This window comes from Zingiber officinale, chromosome 5A, assembly GCF_018446385.1.
Source record: "Zingiber officinale cultivar Zhangliang chromosome 5A, Zo_v1.1, whole genome shotgun sequence".
Taxonomy (NCBI): Eukaryota; Viridiplantae; Streptophyta; class Magnoliopsida; order Zingiberales; family Zingiberaceae; genus Zingiber; species Zingiber officinale.
In genome coordinates this window covers 133,272,111-133,295,240 of record NC_055994.1, presented here as the reverse complement: position 1 = coordinate 133,295,240, position 23,130 = coordinate 133,272,111, and the positions used below count along the sequence as shown (strand labels likewise).

The following is a 23,130-nucleotide window of genomic DNA, read 5'->3' as shown; positions in this document are numbered from 1 at the left end:
GAGCGTATCTAGTCCGATCGGATGTGGAAGCCACCGAAGACTCTACTGGTCCAGTCAATCAGACTTGTAGCCTCCTTCGACTAGACTTGAGAGGGAAACTTGTGATGCGGCAATAGAGGGGGGCCCACCCGACACGCGTCAACTGCCTAAGTGGAGGTCAAGTCAAGGTGGTAAATGCCAAGGTATCAAAAGGCTCGCCTATGGTGGTCGAGGGAAGGACGGCTACATCAATCGGTTGGGGTCAATCAGTGTCCGATCTGCAAGTGACTACAATGACCCGTCTAGTCCATAAGTGTCCGAGCGGGCCACTGCCCAACTTAGGACATTACGGTAAGACAGTCAGACTCTCAAGGCGGAGCGGCAGGACACGGAGGAGACCGAAGAGTTTGTCCGATCGGGGAGGGGGGGGCAAGCTACTACGCCCAGTCATTGCAAAGAAGAGCAGCTGAGGCCGACAGAGTGGAGGAGTCCCGGCCGAGCGGCTATCCCGCTCGACCAAGCAACGAGACCATTGTCATATCTCTCGATATCCTTTTAGGAAGATAGTGTCGCTGACACGAGGCATGGTCGATAGGCGGATCGTACGGTGAAAACTTCTACTATCTTGTCAGGAATATGCATGTCCTGTTAAGGTATGGTATCAGAGACACTTTCCTGATAAGTCCTTTCATAAGACACATTAGAGAACATGCTCATGCCTCGAGGAGTATGCACGTCGCTCACCAGGGCTCTATATAAGGGGGTCCAACACCGGTGGAGGTATGCCTGATTACTGTTTACGCTTGCGTTACTGTTGTTCCGCTTTTTTCTACACTTCCGGTGACTGACTTGGCTCAACACTGACGTTGCTTGTTTTGCAGAGCGGGACGCAGTTTATATCTAGTTAGCGCAGCAGCCACATCCCTAGCTTTCCACTCTCCCGTTTTCAGACAGGATCAGGATTCATTCTCAAACCTTGTGTTTGGTTGATGGGAATGAAATTAAAATTTTAGAATGAAACCCAAAAACTTTGTATTGATGAAACTCACATTCTCCCTTGAGTTTTGATGGAAATAGAAATGAGCAATAAGATTTGGACGAAAATACCCTTAATATATTTGTTCAAATTTTCTTTTAGATCACTTTCTCTTTCCATATTCTCTCTCATTATATTTTCTCTCTCTTCATTCTATCATCACATTTTCTCTCTCTTCAATCTCTCCCATCACACACCCTCTCTCGTCATTTTATCTCATTACACTTTCTCTCTCTTCATTCTCTTTCATTACACTATCTTTCTCCTCATTTTCTCCAATCATGTTTTCTCTCCCATCAGCCCCCACGGGCGGGATCAACCGGTTATGACATGGTATTCTTGCAACATGGGTCGGGAGGTCGAAGGTCTGCGGCAGCAATTGCGATAACATCAATATCTGTCCGTGCTAAACACCTTCGACCGCCATGTCATCGCCGGGCCCGTATTCACCGTGATTTACTCCCTCTCATACTCGTGGGGCAGGGGTGAGGGGGCCGCTGGGCGGCGGGATCCGCCTTTGCAACATGTTTTCTCTCCCATCACGCCATCTTTGGTCATTTTTTCTTATTACACTTTTTCTCTCCCATCACACACTATCTCTCCTCATTTTTCCTCATCACACTTTCTCTCTCTTCATTTTTTCCCATCATACTTTCTCTCTCATTATATTTTCTTTCTCCTCATCCTCTCTCCTCAATCTCTCCCATCATACAATCTCTCTTCTCATTTTCTCCCATCACACTTTCTCTCTCTTCATTCTCTCCCATCATATTTTCTCTTTCATCATGCTTTCTCTTCCATCACACTATCTTTCGTCATTTTTTCTCATCATACTTTTCCATCACACACTTTCTTCTTATTTTCTCTTATCATACTTTCTCTCTTTTCATTCTCTCTCATCACACTTTTTCTCTCATTATATTTTTTTCTCTTCTCATTCTTTTTCATCATGCTCTCTCTCATCATTCAGTTCAGCTCGAACCCGAACACTAAGAACGGGAAACGGCGAAAAGCCAAACAATAGGGCCAATTGATAACAAATACAACCCGAACACTTCAGTTCGAACTTCCCATCAGGACTAATAAATTGGCGTATCATTAGAAATCCGGAGAACAACTCACCCCATCTTGTTAGAGGCTGAGGATCTCCTTCCTTTCTCCTACTACGGGTGCGTCGTCGCAGATGTGATGAGCGGCGCGAGTAGTATAGAACCCTACAGATGAACCCTTTATATATTAGATCCCAAATAAAGTAGATGATTTTGAGCCGGACTTGCCGGGTCTGGCAAGGAAAATATCAATTCGCAAATTTTGAATTAATATCTATTTAATTTAATAGTAAATCAGTTAAACGGGAAGGAATAGAATTTTTAAAAAATAAAATTTAAATACGAAAGGTTCTATTATATAGAGATTTGATGTTATTACTTCAATCTGAAATGGTAAAAATAATAATTTCTTATACTAAGACCTCTTCAAGATAATTATCCATAAACTATTATAATCCATCCATCATGTACATAATATACTCGAGTTATGTGAATTACTACTTTCCAATATCCAAGTAAAGAACGTGACCTATAAAGATGAGGCACAACACAGTAGCTACGGATAAAACTAAAGAACGATTATTAGTATTTTCGAACATGCTATCCGTATATATCATATACTAGGCTTGTAGATGAGAAAATGTGGAAGAAGCACAGAAATAAATGCTTTTACAAAATACATCCTTCATTTTTTTTCCCGATGGAGTAAAACTAATAAAGGTATCAATTAAGTGAAGATGTCGAGATCCGGTCGTTCATTAACCCCATTAGAGATCAATCGCTTGACCGACTAGCGTTTCCAGAATTCTTTTTCCCTCCATATCTCTGAACCAAAACAAAGTAAAATAATTCAAGCAACAACTGACAGGAACATATACACATGAAAGCATGAAGGAGGAAAGTAATAACTAGAGATGTTTTCAAATAATCTAAAATTACTCTCAAATTTAATCACTTGAAGCACTAAATTATAGTAAACCGTTTTAATTTAGTATTAAATTTCAGTTACCGGTTGGGATTCTTTGGAATGAATTAAGAGGATTCAACAAAGGCTGCAATTTAATTGAGCTATTTGAAACATAAAGGGTCGTTATTGAGGCTTAGAACCATCAGAGGTAAAGTTGAAGTTAACATTACAAGTATATTGAAAAATTTAGCATCTTATGTTCAGGTATTAATAAGTCAATAATGGTCATTTAACAGAGGATCAACAATATCACTGTTGCCAACAGCCTTTAATACAAGGTAAAAGCAAGTCATGCTTATACGAAGAGAAATGGAAGGAAATAAAGAAAGAAATAAAAGTTGGATATATTTTGCAAAGAACATTACTGCTTATTTATATCATCTCTGCTTTTACCTCTTTTCCAAGTAAACAAGCCATGCTTACCTTACAGGCTACCTGGTGTTGGTTAGAGTTGTGCCTTTTGTATTCTAACACACTTCCAAACCATCATAATAAAATTTCAAGCAAGGGTAATAACTCCATTAATATGCCACGTTAAGTGCTACTGAAACTCACCTGCTTCCCAAGGTTGAATGGCACATACTTGTACTTGATCATGTGGGTAATTTGACGCTTCATTGTCAGGCAGAAAAGAACAACCCAATAACAAAGCAGTATTGGCCAAAAGACAGGAACATCAAACACGGAGAAGAAAGTCATCACAAAAGCAACACAGAAAGCTTTTGTTATGGAATACCTGGATAATTGTTAAGTAAAATAAGCACATCATCATCATCCTTAACATTATTTCAACAAACAAGTATCATAAACAAACAAATGACAAAGCTCCACCATAAATGTAAAATGGAAAATAATAAAACATTAAACAGCAACAAGAAGTCAAGTTTTTGTATTTAGTCCATATACAAATGGGCTAAGTGCTTATCGTCTCTAATAAATTAAATGGTTAAACAAAAGACTATGCATGGATCACTAATTCTATCTTGCTCATTAGTAACCTTCACAAAAATTTTATACCTTGTTCTGTCATAGAAATATCATATTCTAAAAGGACACAACAGATGAAAGAGAATGAAGAGGTAAATTTTATTCCTCTTCCTTACTATAATTTGTAATTATAGACTTAATCCATTTTTATGATAATTGTTCGCATGCTTGTTTATGTTTTAAAGATTGCTTTGTTTACAGGTTATCATTTTTTTGGACAAAAATGTAGCAATGCATTAGACATCAATGGTGGTGTACAGGAGATCAGTGCTACTTAACCCATAAGACAATTGTGAGGCTAAAAGATCCCACGATGGAAGAGTTGAAAATCTGAAAGGTGCTCATCAGAGCAAAGTAAAACTTTTTTAATATAAATGTTTTGTTCAAAAAAAAATTGTATAAATTTTAATTAAGTGATAAATAAAAACATCACTTCACTATTTTAGAATTTCATCAATAAAATCAGCATCAAAATAAATCAACATTAATAACAATAATGAAGCAATATGTATTTGTAGATCTCAAGCATCCAGGTGTAAAAAAATAGTCAACTTAACCTTGAAATAATTAATAAGCTCAATTTTAATCTGTCCATTGAGGTCAAGCATTAAAACAAGAATATTATATGATGAAAATTCTAGAAAGAGTAAAATACAAAAAACCACAAAATATACACAGTAGACACTGGTTATCAACCTTACCACCACATGAAGAAAAAAGAAAAATTAGAGAAAAGGAAAAAAGCAAAAACAACTTGCCTTTTCTCTTTTCCCATTTATATGTTGCATCATTGAGAAGCACACTAAGATGCCTGGGGATCAGTCCAAGGCACTCACCTAAAGACAGCTGGATGCACTCTCTCAAGATGCACTTGAGACACTCAAGACTAAACTAACATGTGTACCTTGAGACAGAAATAGAAGAGAGTATGTATTTGTGCTGCAAGGTGAGAGACTGGAAATCCCTACTACCTATAGAGGACATATGCTGCAGTAGGCACATATCACATGGTGCAACCCATAGAAGTTGGGGGACATTGAACTACAGGTCACAGAAAAATACCATGGATCAAGGTCAATGAAGCTGTAGGCTGCACAATGCAGACCACACAGCCACATATCAAATGCCACAAGCTACAAGGACATGACAAATAGGCTAAGCAAAGACTGTGGCATATTGTAAGATGCATGACTGCGGCACCACAAGGCCGTGAATCACCAAGATCTAGAGTGCCAGCATACATGAGCCACAATTACTGTCAGTTTGCAAGGAGTTGCTATGAGATATGTTTATATTATTAATACAAATAAAAAATTATCAAACACAACAATCATGGAATGCACATAATTTGCACAATCATGGAATGCACATAATGTTATGAACTCATACTCACACAAACATGAACTTGTCTATTGTTAGATCATACCCCACATGAACATCTTGCATGAACTCATACTGATAATGATATGTCCATAAGGATCTACCGATAGAGAATGTGGGAATATTCCTATGGTGTGTACCCTCAAATGAAAGTTGAGTATGATGTACCCATCACTAAAATTGGGAGTCTTGTTTAACTAAACAAATAAAACACAGAATGTCATCAAATTAGCTTATTTGTATATAGAGTGTTGGGTAGTGGCTACTGATGTAATTATACTTTTTCATTTACTTGTAAGTTGTAATCACCAAGACAGCCATACACATTGACTAAAATTATATTCATTACAAAAATTTTCTTAGATTCATTTCTACATTGAAGCCCCTGTTGCAAAATGTTATAGAACAAATTGATAACTTCTCAAAATCTCATTGAATCTGCAACCATAATTAGGAAACAAATGCAACACATTGATTCAGTCAGTCTGACTATTACCCTTTTGTTTTATAACTAGATTTTCAGGAATATCCATTAAGCATAGAACTTAGATAATTTGTGTATGCAAAATATGCATTAAACTTAGTAAGTGGTTGACAAGGAATTATCAACAATGGAGGAACAACTCATGCCAAGTCGACTTTGTTAAACAACTCTTGAATCTCCAGAACACATACTTCCCAGTGAAATAAAGTGAGAACAGGTACAGATTCAGAGACATAGGTAAATATTGAGAATAAATGATGTCAAACAAAAGACAAGACCATAATGGGTTCAAACAAAAACCTGCTGCTGGGAGACAACTCATAACCTATGTAACGAAGAGAATGCCAAGGATTTCAACATGATACCCATTATAAAGGCTATTCTCTGCCATTTGCAATATCTAAGCATGCCTTAGCTCTTTTTATGCAGTTTACAGAATGTTGAACTGTTTGGCAGAAGCATCTCTCTTGAACAAAGCAGGCCATAATAGACAACGCATATTCGACATGTATAAAGAATAAGGTTCTAAGAAGTGGAAATTGCTTAGTGGAGATTTATAGGAACAAGTTAATCCAACTGAAATGGGAATTAAACTCTCCCAATGGCTGATAAAATAAATGGCTGATCAAAATTTACCAGAACTTGAACTCAGGGAGACGACGAACGAAAGGCTTGAATTCGTCAGAGCCTCTCGTTGGCAGAGAAAGGCCATCAGAAACTTCGATCTCCGGGTCGACCAGCGGTGACAGGAACCCAATCAAGAGATTCAACAGATAGATCCCTAAACCGTAGCTGACGATATAAAAGCCCTGCACCAAATACACGCGCAGGCAGTAGATCACGGCGAACCCAGCAGTCCCGATCCACCTTTCGGTCGTGTGGGGCGTGGATTTATCCAAGTAGTACTGAAACGCCCTGGAGAAATCACTTCGCCATTTCGCCAGCGGAAACGAAGCAGCAGGATCGTCCGCCTCCATTAAAATCTCCCTCTTCTTCTCTTGTGTTGAACTACCAGAGATTTCTTCAAGAAAATAAAATTCTACAAAAAACGAACGATAGACTAGATCAGCGGACCGACATGGACAAACCAACAAAATGATGAAGAAGCTTCGGATTAATCAAGGCGTTACCTGCAAGAAACGACTTTTCCTCCTCGGCGATTCGGGACGAAGCAAGCGATAACAAACGATGGATCGAAAATGAACGACGAACTCCTGCAAAGAGGAATGGAGGCCAAAGCCTCAAGGAGACGGAACCCACCCACGCGCGATTCGACTGAACCGTAGCCGATTGGACCGACCCGCGAGGGAATGGCCTTCGAAGTTGGGCCGGCCAGAACGAAACCGGTACGTCTTTTTGTGTCACTCTCCGTGGTAAGTTGGTAACGCCGTTAACACGATAAATCATCGCAAATTGGGCTGTCAATCGGATAGTTGTGGCAAAGATGAATACGTTCGTCTCTAATATTCATGTCAATTCGTCTCAAGGTCAATACGAAAGAGGTAAATCACAGACATCTACTAGCTTTTGGAATAGTGACTAACACATAAGGGAGGTATTTATCTCAATTTTGTCGAGATTTGAACCCCAGACTTCATTATTATCATCTGAAACAACTTAAGGCTGTTAATCGAGTAGTGATCTACCGTTCGAAGGACAAGATAAGGTCCATCAATGTGATTGATTGATTGATTGTTAATTCCTAAGATATTTTATAGTGTATTGTAGTTGAAATGGTATCGTAGTCAAAATTTTCACTCAGAGGGTAATTTTTAAAAATTCTAACGATTCAATTGTCTAAATTTTAAATTGAAAGAGCTTAAACGAATTTAAATTTTAAAAATTTGACCATAACTTTTAGTTGGAGTTGAAATAATGATCCATTGATCTCTCAAATTGATCGATGACTCAAAATTAAAAAAATTATTTATGATATCGTTTTCTCATAATATTTAACATTTTTACATATAAGATTTTCATTGCGATCTAAATAACTATCCTAACTAACAACCTAATAAAATAAATTTTATATTTTACTATTCTTCTTCAATTAATGAAACATTAAGAAAAAAATTAAGGACTAACTTACTTTTCTTGGAATATCATTGCTTTTGAGAAAAATAAAGAAAAAAGTGTGGAAGAAGCAAAAGAAAAAAACTTTACCTTTTTCATTATCAACATCGACTATTTTTGATGAGTTTAGCAACAATACAAAGAGAGGAAGGCAAGGAAAAACATGACTATTCTTACAATGCCAATAAAATCCTAAAAAACATGAGAAAAGAAAGAAGATTTGAGAGCTGATCTTATTGCTAGAAGAGGACAACATCTGATGTTGTATTTCTTACTTGCAGGAGAAGATAGAGAAGAAAAGATAACTCTTGTGATTGAGAAGAGGAGAGGAAAGAAATGGTAGGTTTGCTACAATTGGAGAAGAAGCAAATGGGGAAAAAGAGGAAGAGAAAAATAAAAGAGAGTGATGGGAAGGGGTGACATATAATGGGGTTGCAACTTGCTTATGGAGAAGGGAGAGAAAAAAAAATAAAATAGAAGGTTTTGTAAGATATGATAATTAAATAATAAGTGTTATTGGAGAAATAATCTTATAATTTATTTTAGAAATTTTCAGAAATTTTTTGGGATTTAAATGGAGTCCGTATGATATGTTTTAAGGGGATAGATCTGTTGGAGCAATCTCAATGGTCCATGCAACCATGTTTTTTTGGTGTTTGGGCAAAGGATTTAAGTTAGGTTTATCCTTGTATTTGATATGTACGTATTTGAGTTGTACAAGTGACTCAGGTTGATGGCTTCGGGTCCGGTGAAGGATGGAGCATTCGAGGGACTGTGGACAATGCAGCAAGGACAAAGGCCAAGGGAAGCAACTTTGAGGCATATGCGAAGGATGACATTGGGACGAGCAGCGGGCTTGGGTGCATCCAAGGGACGAGAGTCAAAGGAAGTAGGCTTGAAAGCAAGAGATTAAGGATGCAACGAAGAGTCAAGTGAGTCGTAAGGGTGAGGGTCGAGTGCTGAGAGATTGTACTCGGGTACCAGTCGACTGGTGATTTCATCAGTTAATGCTTCTGTTCGCTTGGTCAGTGTGGAGCAGTCGACTGGTACTTTCACCAGTCGACTGGTATCGAGTCGTTGGGTTGTAACGGTCGAATCTCTACAGAGGGCAGTCAACTAGCACTTTCACCAGTCGACTGGTAGGCGGGGTTTTCCAACCCATAGCCTATATTACCAAGGCTTGGAAGCTTGGTTAAGGTTGAGGAAATAGAGGTGGTTAACCCCTATTAGTAGTCTTCCTATGCCCTAGAGTCTCAAGTGTTCTTGTGAGAGTTGTGGTGAGGTTTCTCCACCCACAAGGAGCTATGTGAGCTAGCCGGAGTTTACCAGGGAGTCATCCACTGACAGATCGAGATCATCCACCTTACGGACAACCGTGGAGTAGGAGCCTTATCTCTGAACCATATAAATCAACGTGTAGTGGTTTGCTTATTTCTTTCTTGTCTTTAGCTTTCATATTTATATTTGTATTGTTTGTATTCTGCTGTGCTAACAAATACGTAGGAAGCGATTGTGTTGGGAGCGTCGTCTATTCAACCCCCCCTTCTAGCCAGCCATATACAAGATCCCCAACAAGATCTATTAGGCTTAGGGAAAGCCTATTTTGAATACCCATTTAAATTGGAAGTTGATTGATTGCATTAATATAAAGTTGGATTAATTAACCTATGGAGAATAAATAGAAAACCTAAGTTCTATCTCCTCATTTTGTTGATCCTTTCCCCTCTCCTTTGCAGCACGACCTCGTGCGATCCATCACCCAACCATGCATCACTATCATCAGCTGCCGCTAAGCTCCACCTCCGACGCAGCACCTCCTTCACTCCCGGCACGAGACTCACCTTCTTCGCCCCTCCTCGCGTCTCTGTCCTCGCTGTTCCACTGATGGCCCCGCACTTGCTCGCAGGAGGTTGACCCGACGACGCCACAGGTCATCTTACTCGCGGGCCTCACCGAATAACTGCCCTTCCAGCTCGTGCGTCTTAGCCATAGCAAGCAACCATCGGCTACAGCGAGAGGCCATCAGTCTTCGTCAACACTAGCGTTGCCCTCTTTGCCTTTTGGAATAGTCATGAACATAGAACGTTGTTGTTCTCATTTCCATACCACCATCACGAGCACATCCCGGTGCTGCCAGCCACAGTCGTGGCCATGCTTCCAGGCCACAGCAACAACCAGTTCACGGTAATCTCTTCCACAGGGAGGTCACCGTCGTTACCTCTATCGACCACTATGTGTTGGTGTGGGAAGCATCCGACGATCAAATCTGGGTTTTGATTATGTCAAAGGGTCCAAAGTTAAGTTGTTTTATTATCTAACAAGGTTGATTGAGCTTACAGGAAAAGTCCTAAGTATTCTTAGGAAAAAGTCCTAATGGATTCTAGGCAAGTGGAAAACCCTAGGGGGTGGTAACCCTAGGTGATGGAAAGTCCTAGCTGCGGTTAGATAGGTGAAAACCCCTAGGGGGTGGTAACCCTAGGTCCTAGGGGGTGATAACCCTAGGCTATGGAAAATTCTACGAGGTGGTAACCCTAGGCTATGAAAAATCCTAGGGGGTGGTAACCTTAGGAGAAAAGTCCAGTCGGTCTAGAGGATCGGTCTAGCAACAAGTAATCTCTCCTGAGAGGAGTAGGTGAGGACGCATTCCCCTGTGAGGGAATAGTAGGCACCGGTTCGACCTAGGGTTTCTGGAGGAAATTCGAAGTCAGAACCGGACAGTCCGAAGACTGTCCAGTCAATGATTCAATTCTTATATTTGTAAAAAAAACTCTGTTTTACAAGAGGACTAATGATTCTGCAGGTTGATGTTCGGCTTAGATCGGTCGACTGAACCTGGGGATCGGTCGACCGAACCTCCAAACAAACATAGCAAAGTTCCAGCGAGTGGACCGGGTTCGACCAAGGGATCGGTGGACCGAACCTTGGGATCGATCGATCGAATAAGGGATAAGCGGTGACGTGGCCGAGCCGAGTTGATTGGACCAGATGTGCTGGGGATTGGTTGATCGAACGACGGGATCGATCGACCGAACGAAGAAAGTATATCCAAGAAGAAGAACTGGAAGGCGGACCGATTCATGCGGGGTTTGTCGACCGATCAGGAGGATCGGTCGACCGGTCGACGGTGAGTCAAACCTGATCCCAAGATCAGGGGATCTGGATCAGATCAAGCTTGGCTATAAAGGAAGGGCTCGACCAGGTGCTTCGACAACAATTCTTGAAGAACAAATTGAGCTCTTGCGCGCACTCCGAAAATATCTAAACGTTACTCTGACGACGATCAAGCTAGAAGTTCTATTTCTCCAAGTCGTTGGTAACAAGTTTAATTTTGAGCAATACTTGTAAATTGCATATTTGTACTTGTACTTAATTTCTGAATCTATAGTGATTGCCCAATGAAAGTGATCAACGATCGCAGACCTTGGAGTAGGAGTCGTCACAGGCTCCGAACCAAGTAAAAGAAAACTTGTTAGTGTTGCTTGCCTTTCATTATTCCGCTGCGTATTTTGTGTGTTTTCCGAAATGAGTAAAAAAGCAACACGTGCTATTCACCCCTTCTAGCACATCTACGATCCTACAATTGGTATCAGAGCGAGGTCGCTCTGAATTGATGAAACTACCAATCAAGCGGAGGGGGTTCTTTTTGAAAAATAAAATTATATATCATTGTTGCTTAAAAAAAAATTCTTACGCTTTTTGTTTTTTACCTCCAAAATTATTTTTGAAAATTTTATTTTCATCTTTTCACCATTGGTCAGTATTAACAAAATATCATATTTAACAAAATTTATAATAATATTGTTTTATTAATATTTTATTATTTTTTTCTTGAAATTAGTGAATTGTTTTTTTTTTAATTTTTCTCCTGCACTACTAATCAAGACCAAGTTTTAGAATATTTGTTATTATTTTTTGTGTGCAAGATTCTTTTTAATGGCCTACCAAGATGGGAAAAGCACCGCACGCCTACCACTCTTGTCCAACGAGAATTTCAGATACTGGAAAGACCAGAAGGAGCACTAACTAAAGACTTAAGTGGAGATATGGACCATAGTCCAGATCAGATTTATACTCCCCACCGAAGAAGGTGTGCCCATCGCCTGTGACAAGTGGGATACACAAACAAGGAGAAAAATTGAGGCAGCCACAAAAGCAACATGTACTCTCCTATGCAGACTAACAAATTCAGAGCTATATCGAGTTGGAAAGTTCAACAATGCTAAGGAGCTTTGAGAGAAGTTGATCAAGCTTCATGAGATTCCTTCAGAGCCAGAAGACTAAGTCGAACTTGAGTTCGAATCTAAGTATGAATCTCCAGAGTCAACCTCCGAACCAGGCTTAGAAGAATCAGATCAGACTGATTTCATAACAATGATGGCCAAGGAAGAGATAGCTGAATCTGAGTCCAAATTCGAGATGACAATAGTCAAGGGGGAGAATCCTATCATGGATCTAAAAGGTAAAATTATAAATTCAAATTGTAAATTTCACATAACTTGTTTTAAGTGTAGGGAGAGATTGCACTATAGAAACAAGTGCCCTACTTGTAAGATTCGGCCCGCACAACCGGAGGAGAAGGAGAAATCTGTAACGCCCGAAAATTCTCAAACTTGCATTAGAATTATTCTATGATTTTTCTGAAATTTTTAGATATTTTTCTGGAATTTTTCCGAGTAGCGGAAGTAGCAAAAATAATTAGAACCGCAAAATAGCTTAGGTGGGAATCGAACCCGAGACCTATGGTGTAAGGGATAATGCTAGTAACCAGTTGAACCCAGCAGGACCGTGCTGAAAGAAGAGGGAATCAATTATATTTATAATTGATTTTTGGATGAATTAATTAGTAAATATAAATAAGGATTTAAGTGAGAAGTTTTAGATTATTTCTCACCGTAGTTTTTCCTCACCCGAAACCTAAAACCGCCGCACCTCTCTTCTTCTCCTCTTCCTCACGCACAGCACACCAAGCCAAGGGGCAAGGGAACATCTTCCAGCGACGACTCCAACACGAAAAAGGTTATTCTCCGTGAGAGGAACGCGAGGACGTAAGCGGTTCGTCGAACAGAGCAGTTTTCCGGAAAACCTAGCGGATAGAATCGTAAGAAAACCTTGCGATTGAGGTAAGAAACCCCTCACCTGCAGTATAATTGCTCTCGCTTGCTAGTTTTGGCGTTAGTTCAGTAGTTCTACAGTTTTCAGTTTTAGGGTGTGCTTTTAGTGCACACCAAGCATTCGGTAGAATGCCCAGTTCAGAAGGATGCACCAGTAGGCGTCCTAACCGCATGTAAAATGTATTAGAAACATTTTATTCAGCTTATTACCAGTTATTACAGCTATATGGATCAGATATCCATTGGGTGGGCTCCCACAGTAGCCTCTAGGTTCAGATAACCTAGCTCTAGGTTTAGATAACCTAATAAAAGTAAAATAAAACAATATTCAGTATTTTACTTTTAGTTGGCACTGCACTTGGATCAGATATCCATGGGTGGACTCCCACATCGTCCCTAGGTTCGAGATAACCTAGTAACCTTTGGATTGAACTTGCAATCCGGGTCTTGTAGGGATACGCCTGTTGATTGCAGGCCCCAAAGAACATGTTTAGTATTTTCATCTATTATTATATATAGTTTTCCAAATATGTAATCGGGATGGAAACACTAACTTAGTTTCAGTTAATTATCTCGATTAAGTTTCATGATTTGAGTTCATGACCATTAGATGTATATGCATGACCGATTCAGTATTCATGCTTAGTTTTAGATACAATATGCTATGCTCCGCTTGTTTGTATGCCATGATCGGTTCGGTACATGTTTGTATGCCATGCCATGTTGCCATGCTCGATTCGTTTTAAACAGCATGTTTTAAAACATAATCGCATCGTTGCATGTTTTGTGAGATAGATGGTTTCTTACTAAGCTTCTTAGCTTACAGATGCTACTTTTCTTATCTGCGATATCGGTAAAAGAAAAGTGGACTAGCGGAGGCGATGCTACGATGATGTGTGTGTGCAAGGGTATGGAATAAAGATCCTTGGGATCTATCGCTTTTATTTCAGTTTAGTACTTAACATGTCTAGTTTTATGACTTAGTCTTGTTACTAGGTGTTATAGCTTAGTAAACTATGTCTTGTTTAGTTTATCATGTTTAGAATGTTAGTATTTACATGCTAGAGTGGTTTTCATGTATCTAGAGCTTGTGTATGGGATTTTTGGCACGAATCAGTGCTGGAAATCAGAAATTCTGATTTCGTTTCAGACTATCAGAACCTGGATCGGTCAGCAGACCGATCCAGTGCTACTCCTCTTCCTGGATCGGTGACCGATCCAGATGGATACAGTAGCCTACTGTATCTCCCTGGATCGGTCAGCCGACCGACCCAGCATCGAACAGTAGGCATCCCAGCGTCTCCAGGTGCCTGGATCGGTCTGCAGACCGATCCAGACACACCTGGATCGGTCTTCCGACCGATCCAGCCTCTGCTGGATCGGTCCGCAGACCGATCCAGCAGGGCACAGAATCGCGGCAAGTTTGATCGATCCGTGGATCGAACAGCAGCTAGCTGGGAAGTCAACTTTGAGTTCTAGCCCAGATGGGAGGTCAAGTATCCTCCTTAGTACATATACCCCAACCGGAAAGGTCTTGAACCCTTCCTTATAACAGCATGGGTGTACCAGTTGTCAGTTTAATAGAGTCAGTTAGTGAAATTTTATTTTACCCAGTTTTCGTACAGTAGCTTCAATAGTTAATGTAGCGATCCGGCTCATAGCTTAGCGACCAGGAGTCGGGTCGTTACAGAGTGGTATCAGAGCAAGTTCCTCACTTCCTACACACACATCAGCATTGTGCCTACAACTTCCAAGTAAGAACATCTCTCACTCAGTTTTGTTTTCAGCTTTCATATCAGTTATATGTGCTTTCATGTTTGCTCTCATGTTGGTAGTTAATTAATTCATGTTTACAGTAATAATATTTAACATGTTACCAGTAGTTAACTATAACATGATAGCCTAGTTATATATATGTATTCTCTGCTATTTAGAAAATGGTACGAGGACGTCCAGCTAAGAAAGCATCAGCGGCTGAGCCCCAGCAAGAGGCAGGCAGTTCAGTGCCTCCCCCAGACCTTACAGCACTAGTGGCTCAGCTACAGCAGCAGTTAGCCGAACAGCAGCAGGAGATAGCCTCCTTAAAGGCTAACCAGCAGACTACTCCCCCCGTCCTCATGACTCCAGTAATCACAGAGGTTGTACCAGCTCAGCCTGCAGTACCAGTCCCAGTAGCCCCAGTAGCAGGGGCTAAGAGAGAAGCTTACCTTATCCAGTGGCAGAGAATTAAGCCCGAGAACTTCTCAGGCACCAGCGAACCATGGGATGCTCAGGCATGGTTTAAAACACTGGAAAGCACGATAGAGCTTCTAGACTGGCCAGAGCACAAAAAGGTGAAGTGTGCCTCCTTCTGTTTAACAGGAGACGCACGCATGTGGTGGGAGCAGATTAAATCGAAGTGGCCAGTAAACCAGATGACATGGGCCAACTTCGAGAAAGAATTCTTTGAGGAATTCTTTCACATGCAAGTCACGAACCGACACTATGACGAGTTTACAGAATTTCGTCAGGGCAACCTATCAGTTCAGGAAGCCATGAAGAAATTCAACAGGTTGTCCCGTCTGTGTCCAGAACTAGTCAGCACAGAGAAGGAACGAGTAAGGTTGATGCTGAAGATGCTCAGACCAGAGATCGCAATGAATGTGGCTGGTGGCGTTCATAGGCTACAAACCACAGAGGAGCTAGTGAGTAGTGCTCTGATCACCGAGCACTATCAGCACAGCATCACCCAGCAGAAGCAGGTTTCCACAGAGCCCAAGGGACAAGCTGGCTCAGGTACTCAGCAGAAACAACAGGGACATAGCTCCAACTGGAAGGGGAAACGCAAGGCAAGCAGTGACCCAAAGGGAGGGCCAGCTGGAAAACATTCCAGACATCCCAAGTGTGCTATTTGTGGGAAACATCATCCAGGAGTTTGCCGCAAGGGTACGCGAGGTTGTTTTGAATGTGGACAGGAAGGGCACATGGCTAAGCAGTGCCCGAACAAGAATAGTCTTCCTCAACCTCAGCCGATACAGTATGGAGCTCAGCCAGCGCAGCTACACCAGATGTATGCTGCCTTAGATGGTCCACAGATCAGTCAGGGCAGATTAGAAGCCCCCACAGCTAACACGAATGCCAGGATTTTCTCACTGACCAGAGAGGACGTAGCAAATGCCTCGACAGTTGTCACAGGTCAGATCAGTATTTTACAGCATAATGCAACTGTCTTATTCGATACTGGGGCAACCCACTCTTATGTATCCAGGGCGTTTGCCGAGAAATTAGCAACACCTCCAGAGTTACTCAATAGTCAGTTTCTGACAACACTACCCTCAGGAGACATTATGGCATCTACACACTGGCTCAGAGCAGTGCCAGTCATTATAGCAGACAGAGAACTTTTTGGTGATCTGATAGTGCTAGAAATGACTGACTACGATGTCATCTTTGGAATGGATTTTCTGATCAGATACGGCGCTTCTATAGAGTGCCGTAAACAGAAGGTCATATTCCAACCTGAAGCAGGAGTACAGTTTGAGTACATGGGAAAACTAAAGAGAAAAGCCTGGAAGTTTCTCTCAGCACTGAAAGCACAGCAGCTAATGGATTCAGGATGCATGGGATTTTTAGCAAATGTAGTCAACACCAGCCAGGACAAGAACCAATAGCTATCAGAGGTTCGAGTCGTTTGTGACTACCCAGCAGTCTTCCCTGAAGAGCTACCAGGCTTAGTACCAGAGAGGGAGATTGAATTTGAGATAGAGCTCATTCCCGGCACAAATCCAATTTCCAAGGCACCGTACCGCATGGCTCCAGCTGAACTGAAGGAACTTCAGGAGCAATTGCAGGAGCTTCTTGACAAGGGTTTCATACGCCCTAGTCACTCGCCATGGGGAGCACCTGTGTTGTTCGTGAAGAAGAAGGATGGAAGCATGCGCCTATGCATAGACTACCGTGCCTTGAACCAGGTCACAATTAAAAGCAGGTACCCTCTCCCCAGGATAGATGACCTGTTTGATCAGCTAAAGGGAGCCACAGTGTTCTCTAAAATTGACCTTAGATCAGGATATCACCAGGTTAGAGTCAAGAAAGGTGATATACCTAAAACAGCTTTCAGGACCAGATACGGACATTATGAGTTCGTAGTCATGCCTTTCGGCGTGACAAATGCTCCAACTACTTTCATGAACCTCATGAACAGAGTATTCAGAGAATACTTAGACAAGTTTGTCATCGTGTTCATCGATGACATTCTTATCTATTCAGGCACTCAGGAGGACCATGCAGAGCATCTGAAGACAGTTTTGCAGATCCTTCAGCAGAACCAGCTGTACGCCAAATTCACGAAATGTGAATTTTGGCTAGACCAGGTAGTTTTCTCGGTCACATCATCTCCAAGGATGGTGTTATGGTAGATCCCAGCAAGATAGAAGCAGTAAGTAACTGGAAGAGACCCAGGAACGCCAGTGAAATCAGAAGCTTTCTGGGATTAGCGGGCTACTACAGGAAATTTGTAGAGGACTTCTCCAGGATAGCCTCCCCACTGACAGCTCTCACCAGGAAGAACAAGAAATTTCAGTGGACAGAGGATTCGGCGAACTAAAACGGAGATTGACCAGTGCTCCTATTTTAGCTATACCAGAAAACACAGACAGCTTCGACATCTACAGTGACGCCTCTAAATTGGGATTAGGAGCAGTACTGATGCAGCAGGGCAAGGTGATCGCCTATGCCTCCAGACAACTCAAGGATTATGAGAGGAACTATCCTACTCACGACCTTGAGCTTGCAGCGGTGGTGTTCGCTCTCAAGATTTGGAGACATTATTTGTACGGAGCTCAGTGCAGAGTGTATACAGATCATCAAAGTCTGAAGTATTTCTTTACTCGGAAGGATCTGAATATGCGACAGCGCAGATGGTTAGAGCTGGTCAAGGATTATGACATAGATATCCTCTACCATCCAGGGAAAGCTAATAAGGTAGCAGACGCACTCAGCAGGAAGTCCAGTGCTACCTTATTATCTTTAGCAGCTATGTCACCACCCCTAAGGAAGGAGATTACAGCTTTTAGTCTCGAGCTTATAGTCGGGCAGCTTTCCACTATGTCCTTAGCATCTACCTTGCTTGATGATATCCAGACAGCTGGATCCCGAAATCTAGAAAATCAAGCAAGGGTTAGCGAGAATCGAAAGTGGAGAGTTGAGTGTCGCGAGTGGGGTAGTGTCTTGTGGTGGAGACTTTGTGTTCGGATCGGGAGGAACTACGAAAGCAGATTCTAGGCGAGGCTCACAGGACTCCTATGCGATGCATCTGGTTCCACCAAAATGTATCGGGATCTAAAGAAAGCGATTTTGGTGGCACAGGATGAGCGAGATATCGCCGATCGTCGCCAGTCATCTAACACCGCCGAGGGTTAAGGCGGAACATCGGTGACGAGGAGTTCTGCGATCAGTTCCGAATGGAAGTGGGAGGATATCTCTATGGACTTCATAGTGGGATTACGAACCACGAATGGTTTTGATGCCATCCGGGTAATAGACAGGTTGACTAAATCGGCCCACTTCTTAGCTATCGAATATCCTATTCCATGGGCGGCTAGCTCGGTTGTATCTCAAGGAGATTGTCGGTGCATGGAGTCCCACGAACCATTATATCGCAGAGACAGCAGATTTACATCACTTACGGAAGTGTGTACAGTCAGCTATGGGCACCCGGTTAAAATTCAAGACCTTCCATCCTCAGACGGATGGTCGGACGGAGCGAGTAAATCCTGGAAGATATGCTCGGGCTTGTGCCCTAGATTTCAAGGAAGTTGGTGCAAATATCCGAGTCTAGCGGAATTTGCATACAACAGATTATCAGCCACTATCAAGATGACACCTTATGAGGCACTCTATGGGCGGAGGTGCATATCACCAATCGGTATGAGAGTGGTGAGCAGAAGGAACTAGAGCTTGAGACAGATCTAGTAGCAGCAGCCATACAGCAGATTCGCGGAGGATAGAGACAGCACAGAGCCGTCAGAGCTATCACGACGCAGACCCCTAGAGTTTTCGGTTGGGGATACAGTTTTCCTTAGAGTAGCTCCCATGAAGGAGTCATGCGTTTTGGGAAGAAGGCAAGCTAGCTCCCGGATATGTGGGACCATACCTTATCACGAAGAGAGTGGGCAAGGTAGCATATGAGCTAGAGCTACCTCGGGAGATGTCACCGTCCACAACGTATTTCATGTCTCCATCTTGAAGAAGCATATTCCAGACGCCACCGATTGAGCCCCAGTTGGTACCGGTCCGTGATGATCTCAGCTATGATTGGCCTATTCGGATAATAGACCGAGCGATAAAGAAATTACGGAACAAGGAAGTACCATTAGTCAAAGTCAGTGGCAAAATCACACAGCAGAGGCGACTTGGGAGGCAGAGGCCAGAGTACGTAGAATTGTTTTAAGTTCGGGATGAACTTTTATAAGGTATGGGGATTGGAAAATTCTCAAACTTGTATTAGAATTATTCTATGATTTTTCTGGAATTTTAGATATTTTCCAGAATTTTTCCGAGTAGCGAGTAGAAAAATAATTAGAACCGTAAAATAGCTTAAGGGAATTGAACCCGAGACCTATGGTGTAAGGGATAATGCTAGTAACCAGTTGAACCCAGCAGCCGTGCTGAAAGAAGAGGAATCAATTATATTTATAATTGATTTTGGATAATTAATTAGTAAATATAAATAAGGATTTAAGTGAGAAGTTTTAGATTATTTCTCACCGTAGTTTTTCCTCACCCGAAACCTAAAACCGCCGCACCTCTCTTCTTCTCCTCTTCCTCACGCACGGCACACCAAGCCAAGGGGCAAGGGAACATCTTCCAGCGACGACTCCAACACGAAAAAGGTTCTTCTCCACGAGAGGAACGCGAGGACGTAAGCGGTTCGTCGAACGGAGCAGTTTTCCGGAAAACCTAGCGGATAGAATCGTAAGAAAACCTTGCGATTGAGGTAAGAAACCCCTCACCTGCAGTATAATTGCTCTCGCTTGTTAGTTTTGGCGTTAGTTCAGTAGTTCTACAGTTTTCAGTTTTAGGGTGTGCTTTTAGTGCACACCAAGCATTCGGTAGAATGCCCAGTTCAGAAGGATGCACCAGTAGGCGTCCTAACCGCATGTAAAATGTATTAGAAACATTTTATTCAGCTTATTACCAGTTATTACAGCTATATGGATCAGATATCCATTGGGTGGGCTCCCACAGTAGCCTCTAGGTTCAGATAACCTAGCTCTAGGTTCAGATAACCTAGAACAGCAAAGTAAAATAAAACAGTATTCAGTATTTTACTTTTATTCAGTTGGCACTGTACTTGGATCAGATATCCATGGGTTGGACTCCCACAGTCGTCCCTAGGTTCAGATAACCTAGTAATGGTTCAGATAACCCGGTGTAGGGATGCGCGCACAGTAAGCACAGTTGTCAGGGCCCCAGCAGCATGTTTAGTATTTTCATCTATTATTATATATAGTTTTCCAAATATGTAATCAGGGATGGAAACACTAACTTAGTTTCAGTTTCAGTTAATTATCTCAGTTAAGTTTCATGATTTGAGTTCATGACCAGTTAGATGTATATGCATGACCAGTTCAGTATTCATGCTTAGTTTTAGATACAGTATGCTATGCTCCGCTTGTTTGTATGTCATGATCAGTTCGGTACATGTTTGTATGCCATGTCATGTTGCCATGCTCAGTTCAGTTTTCAAACAGCATGTTTTAAAAACATAATCGCATCGTTGTATGTTTTTGTGAGATAGATGGTTTCTTACTAAGCTTCTTAGCTTACAGATACTACTTTTCTTATACTGCAGATACCGGTAAAAGAAAAGTGGACTAGCGGAGGCTGGAGGGCGATGCTACGATGATGTGTGTGCGCAAGGGGTCTGGAATAAAGATCCTTGGGATCTATACACTTTTATTTCAGTTTTAGTACTTAACATGTCTAGTTTTATGACTTAGTCTTGTTATTAGGTGTTATAGCTTAGTAAACTATGTCTTGTTTAGTTTATCATGTTTATAATGTTAGTATTTACATGCTAGAGTGGTTTTCATGTATCTAGAGCTTGTGTATGGGATTTTTGGCATAAATCAGTGCTGGAAATCAGAAATTCTGATTTTGTTTCAGACTATCAGAACCTGGATCGATCAGCAGACCGATCCAGTGCTACTCCTCTTCCTGGATCGATCCAGCGAGATACAGAATGCTACTGTATCCTCCTGGATCGGTCAGCCGACCGATCCAGCTCGATACAGTAGCCTCGGAGAAGATTTCCAGGTGCCTGGATCGGTCAGCCGACCGATCCAGCATCGAAAGGTAGGCATCTCAGCGCCTCCAGGTGCCTGGATCGGTCTGCAGACCGATCCAGACACACCTGGATCGGTCTTGCCGACCGATCCAGCCTCTGCTGGATCGGTCCGCAGACCGATCCAGCAGGGCACAGAATCGCGACAAGTTTGATCGATCCGTGGATCGAACAGCAGCTAGCTGGGAAGTCAGCTTTGAGTTCTAGCCCAGATGGGAGGTCAAGTATCCTCCTTAGTACATATACCCCAACCGGAAAGGTCTTGAACCCTTCCTTATAACAGCATGGGTGTACCAGTTGTCAGTTTAATAGAGTCAGTTAGTGAAATTTTATTTTACCCAGTTTCCGCACAGTACAGCACAGTAGCTTCAATAGTTAATGTAGCGATCCGGCTCATAGCTTAGCGACCAGGAGTCGGGTCGTTACAAAATCGATCTGGAAAGGGAAGAAGCACATTGAATGGACCAAGTGCAAACGAATGTGTCACTGCAAAAGTCAATGCCTAGAAAGAAGACCCAAGAATCTAGAGGGAGAAATCAAGGTAAGTAAATTTACATTACATGAAAATTCAATTTTTGCAACACATGTATGTTGTAACGACCCAGCCTCCTTACTATCCTCTATAGGCGGGCATTACTTAACTATCAACTCTACCTAATTAGTGTTGCTCATATTAAGATTCACAATACTCAGAATTTTCCAAAAAATAAATCAGATCGTACAATTAATGAGCCGTTGGAATATAATGAAATATAGCTTCATAATGCATTCTCACTAACTGTAACACATTCACACTTAACAGAATCATGTCCAGTAATAACTAATAAGGACAATTCCTTAGCAATGCAAAAAAAAAAATAAGAAAAAGAATTTATCCATCTAAATTTCCCTATCTCTCTAACAGCAGACTCTTAATAAACTTTTTATGAAGTGTCCCAAGGCTTCCATAGTCCAGACATCACACATCCATCCCACACTTCCTTGTCACCTTCCTTCACTATAGCTTTCCTTTTCCGGTATCTGTAGTAAGAGGAAATGCAACTATAAGTGGATGCTTAGTAAGCGCTGTCTAACTCACAAAAACACAATATGCATATACATATAACAAAACTAAAACTGGATACTGAAGAAAGACTAAACTGAAAGTTTAAGGAAATCCATGCATGCTCAATGAAAATGGCAATTAAACTAAATCTGCATTGCTACTTGCTGAATTTGCAATGAAAGAAGCTAAACTTGCTGAATTGAACTTCTAAAACACTTGCTTCATTAATTCAAATACGTATAGTTTAATATTTCAAAATAATAATAATAATAATCTCTTGGGCCCAGACTTAGTACCAATGCGCGCTCCCTAATAGAAACTGAGGTAGCGAGCCACCAGTCCTATGAGGGTAAAGACCTTGGTCTTACCAGGGCCAAGACCTCAGAATTGGTCACTTGGATTTATTTAACGACAACCTCGGAAGTCGGGTACTAGCCCTTTTCAAATAAAATACCTATTATCTTTTATTACTTCTAATATATAATTCCTCGGCATTTCTTCAAGCACTAGGCGTGCTGTTGATCCTCAAATGCTGGAATTTGGGATCAAAATTAAGACCTTGGTCTTCCTTTACCTATAATTACTCACAAATGTACATGTACAAAATCCGGAGCAAGATAAGGAGCTATTCTTATAACCATTGACTCTAGATACAAGAAATCTAAAACTGAAGCTTACAACTAAGATATCAAA

The 23,130-nt window shown here is 41.5% G+C and overlaps 1 protein-coding gene across 1 annotated transcript; it reads right to left on the bottom strand.

Moving 5' to 3' along the window:
* Nucleotides 1-2,621: 2,621 nt before the first annotated feature.
* Nucleotides 2,622-7,179, bottom strand: LOC121981913 (protein RER1B-like). The gene is made up of 4 exons (XM_042534695.1): nt 7,013-7,179; nt 6,519-6,921; nt 3,587-3,767; nt 2,622-2,889 (listed from the first exon to the last, which is right to left on the bottom strand). The coding sequence occupies exons 2-4, from the start codon at nt 6,857-6,859 to the stop codon at nt 2,839-2,841; spliced, it is 573 nt and encodes a 190-aa protein (XP_042390629.1). The 5' UTR covers nt 6,860-6,921; nt 7,013-7,179; the 3' UTR covers nt 2,622-2,838.
* Between the last annotated feature and the right edge of the window lie 15,951 nt (nt 7,180-23,130).

Excerpts from the sequence above, each read along its gene's own strand:
- LOC121981913 (XM_042534695.1), bottom strand. The coding sequence starts at position 6,859 with ATGGAGGCGGACGATCCTGCTGCTTCGTTTCCGCTGGCGAAATGGCGA. Across the intron at positions 3,768-6,518 it reads CTCCCTGAGTTCAAGTTCTG|GTATTCCATAACAAAAGCTT; the intron begins GTAAATTTTGAT and ends ACAATTATCCAG. Across the intron at positions 2,890-3,586 it reads CATTCAACCTTGGGAAGCAG|AGATATGGAGGGAAAAAGAA; the intron begins GTGAGTTTCAGT and ends GTTTTGGTTCAG.